Source organism: Sphaerodactylus townsendi, linkage group LG15 (genome assembly GCF_021028975.2).
Source record: "Sphaerodactylus townsendi isolate TG3544 linkage group LG15, MPM_Stown_v2.3, whole genome shotgun sequence".
In the NCBI taxonomy this organism is placed as follows: domain Eukaryota; kingdom Metazoa; phylum Chordata; class Lepidosauria; order Squamata; family Sphaerodactylidae; genus Sphaerodactylus; species Sphaerodactylus townsendi.
Window position 1 is genome coordinate 18,248,475 of NC_059439.1, and position 19,857 is coordinate 18,268,331.

The window sequence follows — 19,857 nt, forward strand, 5'->3', positions numbered from 1 at the left end:
GCCCTGGAGGGATTCGAACCCGGGTCTCCCAGATCCCAGTCCAAAAGGAGAAGAGAAGACAGCTTTCCCCCTGAACATATTTTTTTCTCTCTCTCCCACCCCTTTCGTTGTTTCACGTTGAATTCTGTTGAGCCCCCAAGCTTGCGCACGCTGTTAGAACATTGCGACTCATCCAAAGAAAAAGCAGGATTTTCTTCCGTTTTAAACTGCCCTCTTCCAGTTTTTTTTAGCAACAATTTATTTCCACCAAGGGAGCCGAGGAAGGAGGCGGTTCTTGCAGACTGCAGAACAAGATTGCACAGCCAAGTTCACATGTCAGGAAATCGAAACGAACTGGTTCGGATCACGTGATCTGCACTCAGCCCGGAGAAGTCCCTGGCTTTGCTGCGCCGCAGAGAAGAGGCTCGCGTTTCCTTGCCCGGTGAGTATTGCCTCGGGATGAGCGCTTACGAAACCCCTTCCTCCCCACCGAGGACAGAGCCTCCCAGTCCCACGGGGAGGAGAGGAGACGATGGGCGCAGCATTGCCAAATTTGGGCCGTCCCACCAAAGTGGCGAGGGAGAGATTCGAACCGATTTCGCAACCGAATCTGGCCGCCTTTGGATTTTCGATGCACAGACAACTCTGGATCTCCCTCCCGGAGCGAGAAGCCTCTGGGGCGAGTGGTTGTCTCCCTGGCCTCATTTTAGCTGTAAAATGGACAGACATGGTATAATCCAGTGGTGTGAAATGGGCAGATATAGTATAACCCAGTGGTGTAAAATCAAATGGACAGATGTGGTATAGCTCAGGGCTGTAAAATGGGCAGATAAGGTGTAGCCTGGGCCCCTTTTACAAATGCAGAATAATGCACTTTCAATCCACATTCACAATTGTTTGCAAGTGGATTTTGCTATTCCGCACAGTAAAATCCAGCTGCAAAAGTGTATTGAAAGTGCATTATTCTGCATGTTTGGAAGGTGTCCCAGTGCTGTCAAATGGATAGATATGGTATAATCAAGTGCTGTCAAATGGATTGCTGTGGTATAGCCCAGTGCTGTTGCCAGATTCACAGGTAGGAAGATGTGAGTAGATTTTGGAAAGGTGGTAGGAGTCCTCTGGAAAGGATCTGAAAAGGAGGTGTGCCCTTCCTGCCTATCCAAGCTTTTAGAATCTGGTATGTACCGAAATGCCCGAACATCAAGCACCAGTGCCGTTGTGGTTAAGAGCAGGTGCAATCTGGAGAATCGAATTTGATTCCCCGCTCTGCCACTTGAGCTGTGGAAGCTTATCTGGGGAACCAGGTTAGCTTGTGCACTCCAACACATGCCAGCTGGGTGACCTTGGGCTAGTCACAGTTCTTCGGAGCTCTCTCAGGCCCACCCACCTCACAGGGGGATTGTTGTGGGGGTAGGGGGAGGGAAAGGAAATTGTAAGCCCCTTTGAGTGTTCTTACAGGAGAGAAATGGGGGATATAAATCCAAATTCTTCTTCTTCTCCGGAAAATTACACCGTGACAGTTGATCGTTTGCTGGGCTGGGCCCCACACTCTCCATCTTCCATGGGGGCTCAAAGGCCTCTCATTGTGCCCTGGTTGTTGGAACAGCTGGATGCCCAGCAATTTCCAGGCGTGTCATGGCTGAACGAGGAACGGACACGGTTCAGGATACCGTGGAAGCATGGATCTCGGCAGAGCATCATCCCAGAGGATTTCCAGCTATTTGAGGTAAAACTGCTCCCCTGGCAGAATATGAATGTCCCCCTACTTTTGTAGGAACCACACACAAAATGATCCATTTACCCCTGTTGATCTTTCCCCGTTCAACTGCTCTTTAAAAAAGAACGCCTTGTGAGTGTTCAGGGCGGTGCACGTAATTTGCGGAAACCCGTAAAGCAAAGATGTTTTCGTAACATATTTGAAGTGTTGCTCTTCTCCTCAGCTTCAGAAATACTTTACAGCAGGGCTGCCCAACCATTTTGAACCTGTGGGCGCTTTTGGAATGTTGACACAGGTGGACGGGTGCAGCCACAAAATGGCCGCCACCAGGGGATGGAGCCACGTATGGGCACGCACAGAGGAAGCCAAAGTGCAGGGTAGAAAAAGAGTAATTTAAATATATGTACATACATATGCTGGGAAATATGTGTACATATACTGGGACAGAGGCGCAGGAGAGAAATAAAAGTGACACTGTGGCGGCGGCTGCCACTGCAATGACAATATTTTAATCAGATCTCTAGTAGACAACAAAATGCCTCGCCAGGTAAGAGCACCACCTGGGACCTTCCACTCTCTAAAAACACTTGGTAGGCACCCATGGGTGCCACACTGGGGGCACCTGCCTTACAGGGTAAGGATTATCACCCCCACATTGCAACTGAATTGTGGCTGGTCCAAGGTCACCCAGCAGGCTTCCTGATTAGGAATGGGGAAACAAATCCAGTTCACCAGATCAGAGTCCATTGCTCACAGGGAGGAGTGAGGAATCAACCCTGCTTCTCCAGATTAGATTCCAACACTCTTAACTACTGCACCACGCTGGTTGTCACAGCAAATAAGTTTAGTTGGAGGCGTCCCAAATCAGGTGCTATGAACTTAGGGAGTGTACTGCAGCAAAATGTAACGGGGACTGCTCCTTAGATGACTTTAAGAAAAAACTGAAATGGACAAATTCATGGAGAACAGTTCTATTGACAGTTACCATGATAGGGAAACAGCTTACATGCTCAGAGGCAGAACATTTTAGTGTCTGTTGCTGGGGTCAAAGTATTGGACAAGGCTACGGTTTGCAGATGCTGGGTGTTGAGATTCCAAAGGTTCTGGTTCGCTGCTGATGAAAATGTGTGGGCAGGGTTTAAGAGCACCCATGTTGGATCTGACCAATGCTCCATCTGATCTATCAGCCCATTTCACACAGTGGCCAACCAGATACCCCCAGAAAAATTTACAAGTAGACCCCTTCCACATATGCAGAATGATGCACTTTCAATGCACTTTGCAGCTGGATTTAACTGTGCGGAATAGCAAAATCCACTTGCAAACAATTGTGAAAGTGGACTGAAAGTGCATTATTCTGCATGTGCGGAAGGGGCCATAGAGTGTAAAGTTTCCCTTATTGCTGCTCTCAGAATGAGTGTTAAATCGAGTGAACATGGAGGTTCCATTTAGCATCATGGCTAATAGCCATCGATGAACAGAACCTCCACAAATTTGCCTGTGGACTTGACCAAAGTTCCTCTTCTCCCACTAGGCTTGGGCCATTGCCAGCGGCCGCTACAATCCAAGGACTGATCCCAGGACAGCTTCGGATTGGAAAAGAAACTTTCGCGCTGCCCTGAACCGAAAGCCAGAGATCCAGCTGATAGCGGATAACAGCACAAACTCAGAAGACCCTCACAAAGTGTTTGAAATACAACATCTTGCCAGTAAGAACAGGCTGACTTGATGATCTGGAGAAGGGTTTCTGATGGGAACAAAGACTGTAGATGAGACCAAAAGCATAACTGTTTATGTATTATTTTATCTCGCAGATCCAAATGACAATGGGCAGGCAGTGGCTGGGGATGTGCAGGAAAACCTGGAGGTACACGGAGACAGTCTACCTTCTGGCCAGGTCAGTCTCTGTCTTTCTGCCTCTCTCCCCCGCCCCCTGCTTCCCACCAACCAGGAAATGGCAAAATACAAACAAAGCAATGATGCAAGAGCAGCTCAAAGGGAAGAGGGAGGGAGGGAGGGAGGGGGGAGGAGGAGAGAAAATAAAGGCTAAGCCAAGAACTTCAGCTTTCTGGAGAGCCAGCGTGGTGTAGTGGTTAAGAGCAGGTGGATTCCAATCTGGAGAACCGGGTTTGATTCCCCACTCCTCCACCTGAGTGGCAGAGGCTTATCTGCTGAACCAGATGTGTTCCCGCACTCCTACATTCCTGCTGGGTGACCTTGGGCTAGTCACAGTTCTTCAGAACTCTCTCAGCCCCACCTACTTCACAAGGTGTCTGTTGTGGGGAGAGGAAGGGAAAGGAGCTTGTAAGCCACATTGGGTCTCCTTACAGGAGAGAAAGGCGGGGTATAAATCCAAACTCTTCTTCTTTTCCTTAGGATGACTCACTAGAGGATGTGCTGATGTCCCTCAGCCTCTCCAGTTCCGAATACGGTGGGTCTGGTGCAAGATTGGGTAAGACGCTGGAAACATTCGGGACCAACGGAAATCAAGGAGGAGTGTTTTGTGTACCAACCCCAAGATCAGCACACTGAATAGTATGGCATAGTAGTTAGAGTATCAGACTAGAATCTGGGAGACCCAGGTTCAAATCCCCAATCTGCTCCGGGAGCTTGCTGGAAGGAGGTTTGGCTGAACCTCCTTCACTGGGACGCGAGGATAAACTGGAGGAGAGTGGAGAAGAGAGTGATGTAAACCACTTTGGGTTCCTAATGGGAAGAAAGGATGAACAAACAAATAATAAAGCATGCAGATGTATTAACAGGCTTGCCCCTATCTGGTTTGCATCTGACCGCGTCCAGTCTTTATGGAGCCGACCTTGGGAGCCAATAATTTCAGTATGCTTTTTTGCCTCTGGAGACTGTATCAGGTCCTGCTTCCAGCCAGAACTGGGGTTGCACTTAATAATCCTGCCATCTGTTCTCCTGTTAGAAAAGTGGTTTTAAACATTTCAAGCTCAGGACTTGCCCTTAACCTTAAAGTTGGGAGGAGTTTTTGGGGTAAGGCTTTAGTGCTTGTTGTCTTCCCTCTCTCGTCCTCTGCTTGTTCCCAGTGCTTTTGGCCAAACTGGTGTGCATACCACTGGAAGGACGCAGAACTAGTCTGGATGGGATACACGGTTTTCATAACAATCACTAAAAAATTGTTCTCTCAATCACCTGTCCCCCTGCAAGTGTGAGATCTCATCTCTTGCTGACCCTGTTTCACATGGATTATCCAAGGGAGCCAGGCCAGTGGTGGGATTCAAATCATTTAACAACTGGTTGTTTACAAGCACCATTTTAACAACCGGTTCTGCCGAAGTGGTGTGAACCTGCTGAATCCCACCACTGGAGCCAGCGTGGTGTAGTGGTTAAGAGCAGTGGACTCTAATCCGGAGAACCAGGTTTGATTCCCCACTCCTCTGCGTGAGCGACAGACTCTGCGTGAGCGACAGACAGACACTGCCCTGAGCCCTCCGGGGAAGGGCGGTATTTAAGTTTAATCAATCAATCATTCAATCAATCAATAATCTGGTGGACCAGATTTGTTTCCCAGCTCCTACACATGAAGCTTGCTGGGTGACCTTAAGCCGTCATAGTTCTCTCAGAACTCTCTCAGTCACACCTCTCTCTCAAGGTGTCTGATGTAGGAAGAGGAAGGGAAATAGTTTGTACACCGCTTTGAGACTCCTTACAGTTGAGAAAAGTGGGCTATAAATCCAAACTCTTCTTCAGGTGACCGCTTAACCTACTAGCAGTAACCTTGGAAGGTATTTCACCTAATGCGGTTTTTCCTGTCCACCAGCAACTGTTTTTGATATACTACTGCCTATGTCTCATGCATCCGATCACTCTTTCATTCCAGGGCTCTGTGTTTATCAGTTCTCAGGCGTTCTGTTCTCTTTCAGTGCCAGGAGCAGAAAACCCAGCTTATTATGCAGGCCTTTCTGCATCTGGTTTGGATCCTGGTCCACCAACACTCCCGATGATACCACTGGAACCAGCCTTGGGTGCCAGTAATTTTGGTGAGGCTTTTTGAATCCAGAGGATATATTACACACGCGTTCAGGTCACTCTGCAAGGTTATCTCTCCCGAGAGCAAGTGGTCGTCAGCATTTCAAGTTCAGAACCTACCTTCAGCCTTAAGCTTCGAGCAGGGGACCTGCTTTAAAGGTTTTTGTTGGATTTTCCTTTCTCTTCTTATCCCCTGCATCTTGCCATCACACATACCTAGCTAAGTTTCCAACTCCAGGCTGGGAGATTCCTGGCAGGGGTGCAGCTAGTTAAAATGGAGCATGGGGATGGGGGCAGAGATCTCGTGAAGATCAGAGAGGCAAGGGCCTGTTTGACCAGGCTCTGACTAAATATGCAGCTGGTCTACCTCTAGCTTTATACTGTTGAATCTATACATACCCCAAGCTCTGCCTCCAGTCATGCTGACCCCACACCTGATCTCCATATGGAGATAGGGGGCAGGGTGAGCCGCACTCACTGGTGTTCCGCTGCACCCCATCCCAAACTCCTCGGGGAGTTCCAGGTGGAACACAGTTGGGGTGGATGCGACTCTAAGGCCCCTTCCGCACACGCAGAATAATGCACTTTCAATCCACTTTGCAGCTGGATTTTACTGTGCGGAATAGCGAAATCCACTTGCAAACAATTGTGAAAGTGGATTGAAAGTGCATTATTCTGCATGTGCGGAAGGGGCCTAAAATGTGCACCCAGCAAGTGGCACCCGGAGCTCTAGTCCCGCATATCCCCTATCCGTGCCACTGATTCCTAGAGATTTGTGGATGGCGCTCAGGGCGGGGAGCAGGGTATAATGCCCTACAGCCCATCCCCCAAAGCAACCATTTGTTCCTGGGAAACCGATCTCTGCAGTTTGAAGATCAGTTGCCATTTTTGGGGTATCTCCAGGTCCCACATGGAAGTTGGCAACCTAGCCGGGACTTTTACACAAGTGCCAGGCAGTTGAATGTTCACTTCTTTGGCACTTTTACTTTTCCCCTTGAGAATCGCTACCAAAAAAAGAAGCATGAGGCCAAAAGTCTATGGCGGAGGCGCCACTTTTGTTTTGATCAGTTTGCCGCCCTCCCAGATTAGGGTTGCTAGCATTGAATACAGGCTTATTGCGTGCAAAAAGACAGAGGAAGCTTTTCACAGCACAGAGGTAAACAACATCCCAGTGTGCCTCTTCCCCCAGTCCTGCGGGGTCAGCGTAGTTCTCAAGTGTTCTGTTGTCTCCGTTCTATTTTGTGTTCAGAGCCAGTGGCAGACAGTGCGGCTTCCTGTGTAGGCCTGCCTCCATCTGGTTTGGATCAGGCCTCACCTATGGTCCCAGTGCTGCCCTTGGAACAGCTCATGGAATCCACAGCGCTAGGTAAGTTTTTTGGGATGCAGGTCCTCTTGTGGCCAAAACTGAGCTTACAGTCATGTTCCTACCGCCATTTCCTTCTTGGAATCCAGAGTGATGGTTGTCAGCTTCTTGGGCTACACAGGCCTACCTCTAAACCTAACCTTCAGCCTTGAAGACCTGTTTATAATTTTTTAACACACTCACTTTCCTTTTCTTTCCTCATCCCCCTAGGGAGCCATAGTGCAGCCAGGGTAGGTTATCATGAACTCAGCCGGAGCCATTTTTACCCCCATCCCACCACCTTTTGTCCTTATAATTACATGCAATTGGGTGGGGGGCATTAAATGTTGTAGTGCCAGTGTCATGACCGGGAGAGCCAGCGCGGTGTAGTGGTTAAGAGCAGGTGGATTCTAATCTGGAGAACTGGGTTGGATTCCCTACTCCTCAACCTGAGTAGCAGAAACTTATCTGGTGAACCAGATGTGTTTCCACACTCCTACGTTCCCATTGGGTGACCTTGGGCTAGTCACAGTTCTCTCTGGACTCTCTCAGCCCCACCTGCCTCAAAGTGTCTATTGTGGGGAGAGGAAGGGAAAGGAGCTTGTAGGCCACCTTGAGTCTCCTTACAGGAGAGAAAGGCGGGGTATAAATCCAAACTCTTCTTCTTCTTCGCAAGGCAACCCTTATGTCAGTTACTGCCTATCAGTTGAAGGCCAAAACTCTGGATTATCTGCATTTTGTGTACAATAATGGTGGACTGAACATCATCTGTTGAATTTCTTCCTGTCATCTTTCTTCTAAAAGACTATGCAATGCAGCAAAGTATCCTATTAGGGAGAGCAAGCTTTGATTCCACACTCTGCCATAAAACTTGCTCCCGGTCCGCTGGGGTCCGAATATGTTCCTTCATGTGGAAAAGGTTCTGAGATATACTTAGAGGTTCACTCTTTTGCATTTAAAGTTCTTTTCTCTGTATATTTGACAAGGTTGCACTAGGCTTGGGTGAAACGTTTGAGGAAGGCGGGCAATGAGATATGACTGTCCATGCTACACCCTGGCAAATAGGTACACAAAGACTTTACCACCCTATTTTTACCCACACATGCACCAGAGGGTATCTTTGAATAGAGCCTGGCCAGCAATTGGTTTAGGAGGAGTTCTTGCTTGCCTTGGATGTGATAATCACAGAACTGATTCAGTAAGATTGGTACTTTATGCCGTACCCTGTTCCACATAAAGAACTAAGTAAAACCGAAACTTCAGCTGCCATTTCCTCCTGCCCCTCCCCCCCACACACGTGCTCCATGCTCCCCACCCCCACTCGTCGCATTCTGGTCTAGACTACATGATGAGTGAGAGGCATGGAGCACACAGAGGGTGGCGGCAGGAGGAAATGGCAGATGAAGTTTCCGTTTGACTTAGTTCTTGATGTAGAACAGAGTATAGCATTTCATCCACTCTGCTGGCAGATTGTTTTGTTTGTGGCAGTTTAAAAAAATGACGGTCCTAAGCAAGTGAGGAGGTGAGTTCCACTGGCAAGGCAAGAGAGAAGGTTAGGGAGTGTAGTGATTAAGAGCAGGTGGACCTTAATCTGGAGAACCAAGTTTGAGTCCCCACTCCTCCACCTGAGTGGCGGAGGCTTATCTGGTGAACCAGATGTGTTTCTGCACTTCCATATTCCTGCTGGGCGACCTTGGGCTAGTCACAATTCTTCGGAGCGCTCTCAGTCCCACCTACCTCATAAGGGGTAGGGAGAGGAATGGAAAGGAGCTTTTAAGCCACCTTGAGTCTCCTGACAGGAGAGAAAGGTGGGGTATAAATCCAAAAGTCGTTGTCTTCTTAAAGACAATTGAAGGCAGATTTCTAAGTGCCATCAGACAAAAGGCTATGCCTTTTTGAGAAGGGAGGGAGTGTAGCTCTAAAACATTTGCGTGCCCTTCAGACATTCACATCTTCTGCATTAAGACTATCAAATTCCCAGTTCTGAAGAGTTTCTCCAATTTAGGACTGCGACTCTGAACAATGAAGCATGCACACGCATGCAAGGAAATGCACAGGCATCGTATCGCATGCATGAATTATAACTGCATACCACTGTGCAGTTCCAAGTTTTCCTTGCAGAAAGCCCTAAGGCAATCTTGTGGGACCATTAGAGGAAGGTGACATTGAATTATTTCACTCTTTTAACTGAGAGTGGGGGAAAAGAACCGGCGGTGGCGAAATGCCCGTTTCTCGCCCTTTGTTTTCACAGCGGTAATGTTTCCAGTAGCTGAATGAGTTGAGGTTCGAATAGCTCTTATCTTGTGGAAGAAGAACGATAATGATGCGTGACATTGGAGGGGTTTTCACATATCCTCCCCTCCCTTCTGTTCTTCAGAAACAGATTTTGAAGTGCGGGTCTACTATCGAGGTCGGCAGGTCTTCCACGACACCTTCAGCAAGGTACAGGGCTTGCGCTTTGTGCCCCCTGGATCTCCTGAACCTTATCCAGATTTGGCCGACGTGGTGTTGCCTGATGTCGCGATCTTGAATGATGAACTGCAAGCAAGCTACACAAGTCGTCTTCTGCGAGGTGTGGCCCCTGGGGTTCTGCTCCGTATCGAGGGTCCATCGCTGTGCGGCAGTCGACTGGGTACCTGCCATGTCTTCTGGAGCCAATCTGAAGCACCCACAGCCGGGGCACGTTATGGAGGATTCCCGAAGAGAAACTTCACTTGCCTTTACAGCCTGCAGCAGTTTGTGCAAGGTACTGTGTTACAGCTCTTGACCCTGCAGGGGCCGTGGTAATCTTCCCCTTGCTTTTGCTGCGCATGGTCACTTTTGTCTTAATCTTTACTCTTTCACGGTCAGAAGCATATCGGGAGAAATGGCACCCGGGGGACAACACCTGCTCCAGGCACCACCACCCCGCCCCTGCAGGTGGCTCAGTGGTGGGGGAGGATTAGGCCGAGCGCTCACCCCTCATCTCTGCCACGAACCTGGCCAGGCAGTTCCTCATGACCTGCAGCGTCTCCCCGAGGGTCGGCACAGGGGAGGAGGGGCGATTTTTGTTTTAGAAAGGGCCGGTGTTCACTTTGATGGACTAAGGCCAGTATAAGGCAGCAACATGTGTTGATGTGGGTTGGGGAGAAAAGAAGGATGAAAGTATCTAAGTAAAGCAAGCTTTGAGAGGTGCAGCTTAAATATGTCGAACATGGGCCCCATTTGCCCAGCTTACTCTACCTCTTAGTCAGTGTGGTGTAGTGGTTAAGAGCAGATGCGCTTTCATCTGGGAAACCGGGTTTGATTCCCCACTCTTCCACTTGAGCTGTAGAGGCTTATCTGGTTCACCAGAGTAGCTTATGCACTCCAACACATGCCAGCTGGGGGACCTTGGGCTAGTCACAGCTCTCTCAGCTCCTCCCATCTCACAGGGTGTTTGTTGTGGGGGAAGGGAGGGAGGGAACAGAGATTGAAGGCCCTTTTGAGTCTCCTTACAGGAGAGAAAGGGGGGTATAAATCCAAACTCCTCTTCTTCTTTTCCAAACCAAACATCAACGAAATAGTTTACAGGATAGCATGCAAAGATCTTCACAGAGCGGGAACCTTCAGGCAGTAATCCAAGAAAGGGCCTTCTCAACTGTGGCACCAAAACTTTGGAACTCACTCCAGGGATTTGTCTGTCCCCCACCATCACTGTCTTCCACCAGCAGGCAAAGACAAGTTGTTTTGTTTGCCTTTCCCTCATTAACTCTCACTGCCTCTCCTGGTGGGCCACTGCGAGTAGCAGAGTGCTGGACTAGATGGACTCTGGTCTGATCCAGCAGGCTAGTTCTTATGTTCTGTGTTTGTATGTTTTTCCACATTGTATTTTTTGTTTGTTTCCCCCCCTCCCCCTCCCTCGTTTTGTTTGTTTCCCCCCTCCCCCCCTCTCTCTTTCTCCTCCAATAGAACCGGTCGTTTCTCCCCCAATAGAACCGGTCGTTTGTGCTTTCTCTTCACATGGAGGGGACAGACACTGTTAGAGGAAAATCAGGCACTCTTCTTGGCCTCTCTGCTTGCCAAGTGATGAGGCAGAAAGAGAGCAATTACCTGTCCCCTGCACAAATTCAATCTGGGCCACCTATCTCAGGGGCAATCAGCCCAGGTGGTTCTTGGCTGCCGACAGAGAAGGCGGGCTCCAAGAGCTTCAGGCCCCTTCTTGGAAACTCAGATACACGCTTCCTAGAGGCCCTAGCTCTTAAAACTAAGGATCTGGGGTTTTTAAGGTATACATTAGGTTGATTTACGACACATAAAAATAAGCATTCGGCATCCCTCTGAGCAAGCAAAGGGCACCACAGTCTGGTGGCACGGCTGGTTAGAGGGAAAGCTACTTCGGTGGCTGTGTTTCTCACTGAAAGGTATCAGTGCAAGTTCTGGTATGACTTATAACCAAACAGGAATTCTCCATAGTGCTTTTGCATTATGTCCCTGTAAAAGGTAAACATCGGCCCCTGTGCAAGCGGCAGCTTATTGCTGGCCCAAGGGATGATTTTACATCATGATGTTTATTAGGCAGACTGGGATACAGGGTAAGAGAAGAAGAAGAGTTTTGGATTCATACCCTCCCCCTTTTCTCTCCTGTAAGGGGCTTACAATGTCCTCCCCCCCCCATAGCAAACACCCTACGAGGTGGGCGGGGCTGAGAGAGCTCCCAAGAACTGTGATTGGCCCCAAGTCACCCAGCTGGCATGTGTTAGAGTGCACAAGCTAATCTGGTTCCCCAGATAAGCCTCCACAGCTCAAGTGGCAGAGCGGGGCATCAAACCCAGTTCTCCAGATGAGAGTACCACGCTGGGTAGTTTGCCATTGCCTTCGCCAGTCATCTGGGGTACCCTTTCTACCACCCACAGAAGACTAGAAGGCAGCATCACCCTTGAGCCAGCTACCCGGAACTGACTTCCCCCAGGATCGAACTCGGGTCATGAGTTTGGGCTGCAGTACTGTAGCTTGCCACTCTGTGCCACAGGGATCTTATGTTATTGTGTTAGTAAGGGGAAGCCATTCCTATTGCAACGAGCTACAGAGCTGCCTTTGTCCAGCCACCGACTAAAGCCATGCCATCTTCCTCTGGTGGAAAAAGAGAGGGCAGAGAAAGATTGATTTTTCCTCTCACACTCCAGAACTGGTTGGCTTCCTGGAGGGACGTAATGGCTCCCCTGAATATACCCTGTGGTTGTGTTTCGGAGAAGACTGGCCTGACCCCAACTGCATTTGGAGGAAAAAACTGATCATGGTACAGGTACGTGTCTTCAGGCTTTTCCCTTTGCCACAATGCCATCTCCCAGTGGGCTTCTCCAACTTTTTTGACTTGTGGAGACACACCTAGGGGTGCAGGCCAGTGCTGGATTGACTTAGGCTTGGCAGGCCAAAGTCTAGGGCAGCAGTGGCAAACCTATGACACGGGTACCAGAGGTGGCACTCAGAGCCCTTTCTGTGGGGGGGGGGGGGGCAGAAAATCACACACACACCCCACACACACCTAGGCTGCCTGGGCATGATCCTTTACCTGAGAGTAAGCTCAGTTGCTGGCAATGGGGCTTGCTTCTGAGTAAACCCTCCTAGGGTCGTGATTCACCCATTCGAAGCATTGCACGGTCGCTTCACCAAGCTTATTCTCGAGTAACGTGCGCCTCGGAGTCAACTGTTTTTTCTAAACTAAAACCTCAGTATTCTGGTTAAATTGCCGTGTTGGCACTTTGAGATAAATAAGTGGGTTTTGGGTTGCGATTTGGTCTCAAAAAGGTTCGCCATCACTGGTCTAGGGCCTCAAAATCTAGGGGGCCTCTGGCCAAGGTGTATAATATTTTTGACACTGTCACAGGGCTTTCTTACACATGCTGTAGTCTCCAAATAACTCTCCAGTAAATTTCTTTGCACTCCGCTTCAGAATAATACTGCCTTAAGCTGATAACTTGACACTAGCATTGATTTCTGTATCGATTTTGTCCTTCCAAGACTTCACCGAAGTGGACCCCATTTTGTGGATCCCGTCTTCCTTCAGTGGTGGTGGGGAGTGGGTTGGAAGGGGCCTCTCAAGTGGAATAGGCCAGTGCCTCTCTTCATCTAAATCCGGCACTGGTGCAGACTCAAACAAATTTAGCTTGGATTCATAACCTAGGTCCAGGGAAAAGAAACGGGAAAAAGACAAACTGGAAGGCAAACTTGTAGTGGGGATAGCTGCACCCCTTTCGCGCTCATACCTTCCTCGCGCATCGGAGCATTTGCTGTTCTCTTGAGGGCATGCTGCTAAAACGGCGGGCCAGATTTTTGCAGCATGTGAGGGTGTTGACAGATAAGGCTTAGGAAGCATCTGCGGAACACCTCCGCCCTAACTGGAAATTGCTTTCCTCTTCCTGTGTTGAGGATTGTATATATCCAGAGGTGGGATCCAGCAGGTTCTCACAGGTTCCCGAGAGTAGGTTACTAATTATTTGTGTGTGCTGAGAGGGGGTTACTAATTGGTGATTTTGCCACGTGATTTTTGCCTTAGTTACGCCCCTCCTCTCAGCAGTAGCGTGTAGAACGTGGAGCAGTCTAGCAGGAGGTGCACCGGCGTGCGTGGCAGCCTGCGCCTGCGTGCATTTGTTTCCCGCCCAAGGACCGGCGCAGCTGCTGTGTCCTTGCCACAGCCCCGCCCAGGAATGCCCTGCCCCCAGAATGCCCAGCCACGCCCCCCATCATGCCCCGCCCAGCCCCATTGGCGCTACGCCACAGTTTGAATCCCACCATCATGGGAACCTGTTACTAAAATTTTTGGATCCCACCACTGTATACATCTGTTTGAGGGAACTGATAAACAGCTTGTCCCATTATTTTCTCCAGGTGGCACTAAGACGTAAAAAATAGAGGTAACAAAAGCAATTCTTGCTGCTGTTGGCATGGCGAGACTAGCCCAAACTGATGGGACGTAAGGAGTAGCTGTTCCTCTGAGGATTAACAAGAGCAGGGGTCTCCAACCTGTGGCCCTCCAAATGTTCATGGACTATGATTCCCATCAGCTCTGCCAACTGGCCATGCTAGCAGAGGCTGATGGGACTCATAGTCCATGAGTGTCTGGAGGGCCATAGGTTGGAGATCCCTGCTCTAGAGGGCAGCAAGGGCTTCAGTGGTAGGCTTAGAAGCCACGATGCTTATATCTCTCCATAGAGGTAAATGTTATCTTCCAGTAAGCAAAACCATAACCCTTTTTTTGTATTTTTCAAAACCATAACGAGAAATGTTTCAAGCAGGGGTGTCCAACTCTTGATCCTCCAAATGTTCATGGACTATGATTCCCATCAGCCCCTGGCTGGTGTGAGCCAGGTCTCTGAACAAGACAGAACCCGGCTCAGATCCAGTAGAACACTTTTTTATTTACTGTATTTTAAAGATGCTTGTTATACTTTTGCTTTTTTAAAAAAAATCCCAAATAGCTGTAGATCTCTATTTTCCACCCCCCTGGCAAAAAATAATATGCTTGTCTTGTCGAAGGCTTTTCACGGCCGGAATCACTGGGGTGCTGTGTGGTTTCCGGGCTGTATGGCCGGGTTCTAGCAGCATTCTCTCCTGACGTTTCGCCTGCATCTGTGGCTGGCATCTTCAGAGGATCTGATAGTAGGAATGGAAAACAAGTGGAAAACACGGCCATACAGCCCGGAAACCACACAGCACCCCAGTATGCTTGTCGTTTTTGGGTTTCTGTTGTTCTCATTTTGGCTTTCCGAAGAAATGACAGAGCTACTGTTGAACGTATAGCCAGTTAGCCTTTGTATACCATTGGGATTTCCTCCACTATTTTTTTGTATTGGCGTACATTGTCTGGATGGTCCGGGCTGGCTTAAGTCTCAGCAGCTAAGCAGGATCAGCCCAGGTCAGTGTTTGTATGGGAGAAAGGCCAGGGTTGCTACGCAAGAGGCAGGCAATGGCAAACCACTATTTGTCTCACGCTTTGAAAACGTTACAAAATCACTGGAAGTCAGCTGCAACCCGTCAGCAAAAAAAACTAAGAACATCTGCAGAGTGCATTCCAGTCTGTGAACGTTCGTATCGCAACTCAGTTCTTTTACAGCGGCACTTGTTTGCTGCAAATAGGCTAGCGTCGGTACCCACCCCCTCACACCACCTTCCTGCCCTGCAGTTCTGAAAATAGGATAGAAATGTGCTGGGGGGTGGAGCGTACAGAGGCACTTTGAACCCGTGTCTACAAGAGAACAAGGCTCTGGGGTGTCAGGAACTAACCGTTTGTGGTCTGTCCACCCCGTTTTATTTCCCCCTTCCAGGTCATCCCCAAGGTTTTCGAAATACTCCACGAAATGAGCAAAGCCAGTGGGGCATCCTCGTTAAATCAAGTCGAACCAGACCTGAGGATATCCGACTCGCTGCAGGACTCCACCTTCTTGGAGCGACTGAAAAACTGGGGGGAGAAGATGGATGTGCAGTTTGGCAGCTAGACCCACAAGTCAGGGCTCTTTGGGTCACACTCGACACTCTTGCTTGGTACAAATCCGTCTTTCTGTGATGGAATGGTCCCGCTCGTGATTTTAGGAAGGGCCTTAAGGTGACGGCAACTCACTGTAAATGTACTTGCTTCACGTTTGGAATTCCCACTCAATGACAGTACCTGCTTCGATCTTGTCTGACGCCTAGCATAGGCAAAGCCAACTCCCTTTTATGCCACTAATGCTGTGATTTTTTTTTAAAAAAAACCCTGCTACTTCTATTATTTGCACATTGGGTGAGTTCAGGGGAAAGGAAGGCATAGAAGAGTTTGGTGAATATTGCGCAGGAGTTGATTGGGCTGTTTTTAAAATCAACCCCCCAGAATCTCAGCTTTTATTTCAAGTCCTCAATACTCGCCTTGTTTTTTGCAAAACAAAAATCTTCCTTGCTTTATAAGGTTCTTCGTTGCCTTGATGCTTCCTGGCTCATCTTTCTGTCTTTTTTACACTGTCTGCTGTTCAGGTTTCTCTGAAGCATTGTAAGAAAACCGACACATTCCGAGCAGCATTTTTATCAATAAACTCCTCAAGCTGATAGATTTTGGGCTTGTGATTTTTCTTTACTATTTTCTTTTGGTTCTCCCACCCCTCCCTTTCCCCATCTGCTCCTTTACTCTCCGAACTTACGTTGGCTGGATTTTGGCCTCCCTGCAGACAGCCACTTTTGAATTAGTTGTACGTGAGACTATTATAGGTAATCATACAGATTCAGTTTCAAGCAAGCAGATGAAAGGGGTTTCGGTATCGCGAGAGCCCCAGTAGCAACAAGACAGGAAAACACTGAGCATTGATCAGCAGTGGCATAGTGGTTAAGAGCTGGTGCACTCTGATCTGGAGGAACCGGGTTTGATTCCCCACTCTGCCGCTTGAGTTGTGGAGGTTTATCTGGGGAATTCAGATCAGCCTGTGCACTCCCACACACGCCAGCTCGGTGACCTTGGGCTAGTCACAGCTCTACAGAGCTCTCTCAGCCTCACCCACCTCACAGGATGTTTGTTGTGAGGGGGGAAGGGCAAGGAGATTGTAAGCCCCTTTGAGTCCCCTACAGGAGAGAAAGGGGAGATATAAATCCAAACTCTTCTTCTTCTTCTATATCCTATTTTAGTTCATTTGACCAGGAATCACAACTGCAACCCAGCCACCCTAAGTCCAACTTTTTACCTCCCTGTAGCACACCGAGAGTCAGCATGGGGTGGTAGTTAAGGCAACAGACTATTTTCTTTTGGTGTAGTGGTTAATAGCAGGTGCACTCTAATCTGGAGAACTAGGTTTAATTCCCCACTCTGCCATTTGAGCTGTGGAGGCTTATCTGGTGCACCAGATTAGCTTGTGCACACCCACACACACCAGCTGGGTGACCTTGGGCTCATCAGTTATTTGGAGATCTCTCAGCCCCGCCTACCTCACAGGGTGTTTGTTGTGGAGAGGGGGAGGGAAGGGAATGGAGACTGTAAGCCCCTTTGAGTCTCCTTACAGGAGAGAAAGGCAGGGTATAAATCCGAACTCCTCTTCTTCTTCCTCTTCATTTACCACAGAGAACCAAAAGAACAGGGAACCAAAATCCCGCTCTACCATGGAAACTTGCTGGGTTGCTTGGGGCCAGTCCCACCCTCTCAGCCTCAACCCTTGCTAGTACACGGATGTGGAAACGAGCCTTATGAACCAGGCAACGGCAAATCAGTTCTGAACTTCTCTTACCTTGAAAATCCCACTGTTATGGCTGTGACTTGATGGCACAACAATAAAAAAGACCCACTGGGTGCCTGCATGGCCAGGCAGTTTAAGCTACCCTCAAAGCCTCAACCTCCTCCACTACTGTTTTTTTAAAATCCCAATTCTCTTCTCACAGGCCCTCTTTCCCCCAGTGCATGTTCATCCTATCAGACTGGCCAAGCTTACTGCCTTCCAGACAGATGCCCATCCACAACCACTGCCCACCCGCTTCCCTAGAGACCCGCATTTACTCCTTTCAGGGTGGTCCAAGGCACTTTTGTGTCACACCCATTACCTCCGGGCGATGGCGTCTTGCAGGCGGGCAGTGATGGCTCCCGTCACCTCCCAGCCTGGGAGCAGGGTGAGCCCCATCAGTCCATTGATGCCGCCCTGGCCGGTGGCTTAGCTGGAGAACCAGGTCCTCAGTGCCTCTGAGGCGAAGGATTAAAAAGGCCAGGATCGGTTCCCCGCTGTTCAGCGCACATGGGGAGGGGGGAGCTGTACAATTAAGGCCTTGAAAATGGGGCACAGAAGTTGCCTCCGGCTCATTCTCTCCCTACCCCCAATACAGAATCATAGACTTGGAAGAGACCCCGAGGGCTATAGGGCCTCCTACTATGGGGGTGGGCTGTGTGTGTGTGTGTGCGTGCGTGCGTGCGTGTGTCAAGAACCAATAAAACAACCAAGCACGGGTCTGTAGCAGGTTCAGGAGCGCCGATGGGAGCATGCACAAGAAGTCGCTGCAGTCCCAGGGCACATGAAGGGGGATAGTTCTGCTGGGGTGGCTGCAATTTTAGGAGACTCCAGTGTCAGGACAACCTCTATGTCGGAAGGGTGCCACTTGCAAAACACCTGTCAGCCAAGGAGGGAAAAAAATGGGGGGGGGGGGTTTAAAGCAGCAAAAACAAACAGTATTTTCTGTGTTTGTTGTGGGTTTTCCGGGTGGCCGTGGTCAGGTAGATCTTGTTCCTAACGTTTCAACTGCATCTGTGGCTGGCATCTTCAGAGATGTATCACAGAGGGAAGTCTGTTACACACTGTGTCCAAAGCTTTTGACAACACAGTATTTTCTGTGTTGAGTTCTGCAGCAGGAGGTGGGGGAAGATACATGGGCACAAGGGCTAAAAAGTCACAGAATCATAGAGTTGGAAGAGACTCCAAGGGCCTTTAAGCCAACCCCCTGCCATGCAGGAGCAAACAAAGCACTCCTGACAGATGGCCAACCAGCCGTGGCGTAGTGGTTAAGAGCAGGTGCATTCTAATCTGGAGGAACCGGGTTTGATTCCCCGCTCTGCCGCCTGACCTGTGCAGGCTTATCTGGGGAATTCAGATTAGCCAGTGCACTCCCACACACGTTAGCTGGGTGACCTTGGGCTAGTCATTGCTTTTCAGAGCTCTCTCAGCCCCACTCACCTCACAGGGTGTTTGTTGTTAGAGGGGAAGGGCAAGGAGATTGTAAACCCCTTTGAGTCTCCTACAGGAGAGAAATGGGGGATATAAATCCAAAACTCTTCTTCTTCTTCTTTAAAAACCTCCAAAGAAGGAGAATCCACCAATCTCCAAGGTAGCGCATTCCACTGTCGAACAGTCCTTACTGTCAGGAAGTTTTTCCTGATATTTAGGTGGAATCTCCTTTCCTTCACCTTGAACCCATTACTCCTGGTCCTGGTCTCTGGAGCAGCGGAAAACAAGCTTGCTCCCTCACCACCATGACATCCCTTCAAATATCTAAACATGGCTATCTTGCCCTCTTCCAAAGCAACACAACGGCCCAGCCTAAAAGGATTGCAGAGATGAGGCCGGTTTTAGATGGCTAAATGCAGTTTTATGAAGAGAAAGGGAAATAAAGGGGGGCGGGGGCGGGGGAATATGACAGACAAACTTACAACTGCAGTAGGGGGGGTGTTGCCCAACCTCGGCAAGAAGTTGCCATCTATCCGCCGTGGTGCCGCCGCTTCTCAAATGCAGGTGGTAGTGGGAGGGCGAGAGTAAAACCGTCAACTTAAAAACATGCTAAATGAGTAAAAACGAGGTGGGGAGAAGGAACGACGTCCGCCGATTCGTCGTGGGGGGATCCAGAGCGGTGGAACTAAAAATCAGCCCCGCCCTCTTCCATCTTCTATTTACAGGGTAAAACACACGTTGATTTTGTGGCTAAAAGCTGAAAGTGTGGGAGGGGAGGAGAGGGGGCGGGGGGGGGCAGGTAGCAGATGAACAAGGACTGCACTCTCCAAATGCCACCCCTCCCAAACAAACAAACAAAAAAAAGTCGCCCCAACCCTTCCGTCCACACCCCACGGTAACGGGGGGAGCTAGGGAGCTCAGCCAAGCCTATTTGCATAAAAGAAGGGCCCCTTTTGATTTTGTTTTTTCCACATCGGAGCAGATCAGAGCGGGGGCATGGGCAAGCCAGACTTGTCCAACCCCCCCATTTCCTTGGGGGGACCTGGCTCCTCATCCATCTTACGCCCGTGTTTTCGAAAGTACTTGTATCGCTGGACGTAGGCCTTCACTAAGTTGTTCACCTTGACCGGATTGATTTCTCCGCTCTTGCTGTGGCAGATCTAAATGGGAGCAGAAGGGGGGGGGGGAGGTGGTTAACAACTTGCCCC

General features: G+C 49.4%; 2 protein-coding genes across 3 annotated transcripts in view; one reads left to right on the forward strand and one right to left on the reverse strand.

Moving 5' to 3' along the window:
* The first annotated feature begins 370 nt into the window (after positions 1-370).
* On the forward strand, positions 371-16,067 carry IRF3 (interferon regulatory factor 3). Of its 2 annotated transcripts, none has more exons than XM_048517182.1 (10): positions 371-421; positions 1,500-1,705; positions 3,231-3,405; positions 3,511-3,593; positions 4,073-4,148; positions 5,584-5,700; positions 6,939-7,055; positions 9,409-9,777; positions 12,176-12,294; positions 15,314-16,067. In XM_048517182.1, the coding sequence occupies exons 2-10, from the start codon at positions 1,541-1,543 to the stop codon at positions 15,482-15,484; spliced, it is 1,392 nt and encodes a 463-aa protein (XP_048373139.1). In that variant the 5' UTR covers positions 371-421; positions 1,500-1,540; the 3' UTR covers positions 15,485-16,067. The 2 variants fall into 2 exon arrangements, with proteins under 2 accessions (XP_048373139.1, XP_048373140.1); XM_048517183.1 differs by having other exon boundaries at positions 4,073-4,127.
* A 2,981-nt stretch (positions 16,068-19,048) lies between these two features.
* The window catches only part of SCAF1 (SR-related CTD associated factor 1), a 32,349-nt gene continuing 31,540 nt past the window's right edge, over positions 19,049-19,857 (reverse strand). Inside the window, 1 exon segment of the mRNA XM_048516453.1 lies at positions 19,049-19,809. Coding sequence (XP_048372410.1) covers positions 19,633-19,809 — 177 coding nt within the window. The 3' untranslated portion in view covers positions 19,049-19,632.

Excerpts from the sequence above, each read along its gene's own strand:
- IRF3 (XM_048517182.1), top strand. The coding sequence starts at position 1,541 with ATGGGGGCTCAAAGGCCTCTCATTGTGCCCTGGTTGTTGGAACAGCTG. Across the intron at positions 7,056-9,408 it reads CATGGAATCCACAGCGCTAG|AAACAGATTTTGAAGTGCGG; the intron begins GTAAGTTTTTTG and ends TCTGTTCTTCAG. Across the intron at positions 9,778-12,175 it reads CCTGCAGCAGTTTGTGCAAG|AACTGGTTGGCTTCCTGGAG; the intron begins GTACTGTGTTAC and ends CTCACACTCCAG.